Source organism: Salmo trutta, chromosome 22, assembly GCF_901001165.1.
Source record: "Salmo trutta chromosome 22, fSalTru1.1, whole genome shotgun sequence".
Classification (NCBI taxonomy): domain Eukaryota; kingdom Metazoa; phylum Chordata; class Actinopteri; order Salmoniformes; family Salmonidae; genus Salmo; species Salmo trutta.
This window is the reverse complement of record NC_042978.1, coordinates 18371515-18374027: the sequence shown is the minus strand read 5'-3', so window position 1 is coordinate 18374027 and position 2513 is coordinate 18371515. Positions and strand designations below refer to the sequence as shown.

Here is a 2513-nt window from a genome sequence, read left to right as displayed (position 1 = left end):
AGATTAAACGTTTAATGTTCCCTCACTGACTTCTTCTTGATTACTGTTGATTATGAAAAAAGATATAAGTGTCTTATCATGAACATGCTGTAAGAAAGACTAAAACTTCACAATGTTTATGTTGATGTCATGGAAAGGTAATTTCAGTACAGTATTCCTTGTAATTCCAGTGGGGCCAGGGTGCAATGAGGAGTCATGTCCACAGGGGGCGGTATGGCCCTGCGCTGGCTGTGGAGAGTCCATCAGAGACCCTGTGGTGCTACGGGTTGGGTCAAACCAGCAGTGGCACACAGGGTGCCTGTACTGTGACGAGTGCCACTGTCCCCTGGGAGAGAGTGTCAGCTGCTTCCTGAGGGACGGGAGGACCTTGTGTAGGACAGATTATGCACGGTGAGTCAGCAGCTTTGGTGGGACAGTAGAGAAGTTGTAACGATAAATATGAACATTGTAAGGTCAACTTTGTGTGTATATTATGTTTGTATTTTTTTACTCTTTGAATGTGTTTGTTGATGGTGTGTGTGTGAACAGCTTCCAACCTTTAGTTTTGTCATTTTTAACCATGTGAATGTGTTTGTTATTGATTTGTGTGTGTGTGTGTGTTAGACTATTTGCAGAGAAGTGTGGAGGCTGCAGGGAGGCAGTACTCTCCTCTGACCTGGTTGTGAGGGCAGGAAGACAGAACTATCACCCTGACTGTCTGCACTGCTCGCTCTGTGGTGCATTACTCATGCCTGGGGATAGCTTCACCCTGGGACCAGGAGGACCATGCTGCCAGGCAGAGCACACGATGCCAGAGCAACAGATCCAAAAAGCAGACACACTAAAGAAAAGAAAAGGTCTGTGAAGTTTATATGCGTAATAAAATATTGAGAATTGTTTTCCTTTCGAGTTAATGGTAATTATGAAACTGTCTCAAAGGTCTGACTCATCTTTCCCTGTAATCGGTAAGTTTAATGTTCCTTAAGTTAAGTTGAATCATTCTCACCTATGTCAGGGTTAGGGAGAAGAGGAGGAGTTTGGGAGAGAAGGTGGTTGGACAGGGGTAGGAGTAGAGGGGTGCGGGTGCGGGTGCGGGTGCGTACCGTCCTCAGTGACACCCAGCTGAAAGCCTTGTGCACCTGCTACTCCCAGACCCCCCGGCCCGACGCAGCAGTCAAGCTCCAGCTAAGTCAGCTGACTGGCCTAAACAAGCGGGTCATCAGGGTGTGGTTCCAGAACAAACGCTGCAAGGACAAGAAGAGCCACGCCAAAAAAGGAGGCAGACCAGTGTCAGACTTGGACTTCACAGTGAGTAGTGTGTGTGTGTGTGTGTGTGTCTGTCTGTGTGTCTGTCTGTCTGTGAACAAAGTTGATCATCACTAACTATGTTCCAGGCCCTGCTGTGTACTGCAGCCAGACCGATGGTGGTCCTCTCTCCTGAGGCCCCTGACTTTGCCCTCCAGATTTACGTCTATGAGTCATCATGGCAACCACTTGACGGCCAAATCAAGCTCTCAGCTGACCATGATGAGCTGACCCTCACTCATATTTCCCAGGTAAATCAGAGTGTGTATCAGGTAGTGTAATGTCCCTTTGTGTGACATATCAGACCCTGATTATGACTGCAACAAGCTAACCTTAGACCTACACCTTATACTGTAGATTGAGACTATAACTGATTGGTATTAGCTACTCCTTTATCCAGTTTCATTAGTCAGCCCTGACTGTGGTGGCCAACACTCATCATTTCTCTTTCACTTCCCCTCAGAGAACGTGTTTTTCAGAAGACCTGGGTTCTCCACCGCAGCAGGGTGGTGAGCACGCCGTCACCATTCTGACTATCTAGACAGCCACCATCCCACCAGAACTGTTACTGTAACTATGCAGAGTTATCAAGACCCTGTGTCTAATCTGAAGGGGCTTCAAGCAGCTGTAAATCATGTAATTAGTTATTTAATGTATGCTCTAATTATTAAACTAGTTCCCAGACAGGAGAATGTTGTGTTGGAAAAAATAGATTACATAATTTGGGTCCCAGTTCTGCATGTTTTGTTTTCTGTATGGGTAAATGAATTAAAGGTTATGGATCAATGAGACAAAACAAAATGTGCACCACTATACTATGGCCCATGCAGCACACAGTGGTTTTAGACCATGAGAATTCATCCAGACCTCCAGTCATCACATGAAGCTTTATCTTCTGGCAGACTGTGGTGTGATCTGTCAACATGTGATTTAAACACAGTCTGTTTGTATAGTCACAGTCTGGGAGTTTGCGTTTGGGAATTAATTAAATCTCCACAAAACCAAGCCGTCAGATGTCATCTCTATTGGAACATATTTCACTCCTAAATGTGAAACTCGGATTCTGAACTGATTGATATTTTCTGATTGATTGTCATGGAAATGATTATTCACTCTGTCTACTTCCTCATCCACTTTACAACAACTCTAGTGTGAAACCTATTATTGTAGAAAGCAAATCTGAACAACTTGTTCTTTCTTCCTGTTTGACTTAAAGAAAAAGGCATTTG

General features: G+C 44.6%; 1 protein-coding gene and 1 long non-coding RNA gene across 2 annotated transcripts; both read left to right on the top strand.

Moving 5' to 3' along the window:
• The first annotated feature begins 258 nt into the window (after positions 1-258).
• LOC115159001 (uncharacterized) lies at positions 259-1073 on the top strand. Its single transcript, XR_003868808.1, has 3 exons — positions 259-390; positions 604-836; positions 995-1073. It is a non-coding gene; the product is annotated as an uncharacterized LOC115159001 (long non-coding RNA).
• Position 1074: 1 nt separating this feature from the next.
• LOC115158959 (insulin gene enhancer protein ISL-1-like) lies at positions 1075-2289 on the top strand (the record flags this gene model as incomplete). Its single annotated transcript, XM_029708393.1, has 3 exons — positions 1075-1287; positions 1374-1535; positions 1748-2289. Coding segments are annotated over 3 exons (453 nt in total), but the record flags the coding sequence as incomplete, so codon positions are not given.
• Between the last annotated feature and the right edge of the window lie 224 nt (positions 2290-2513).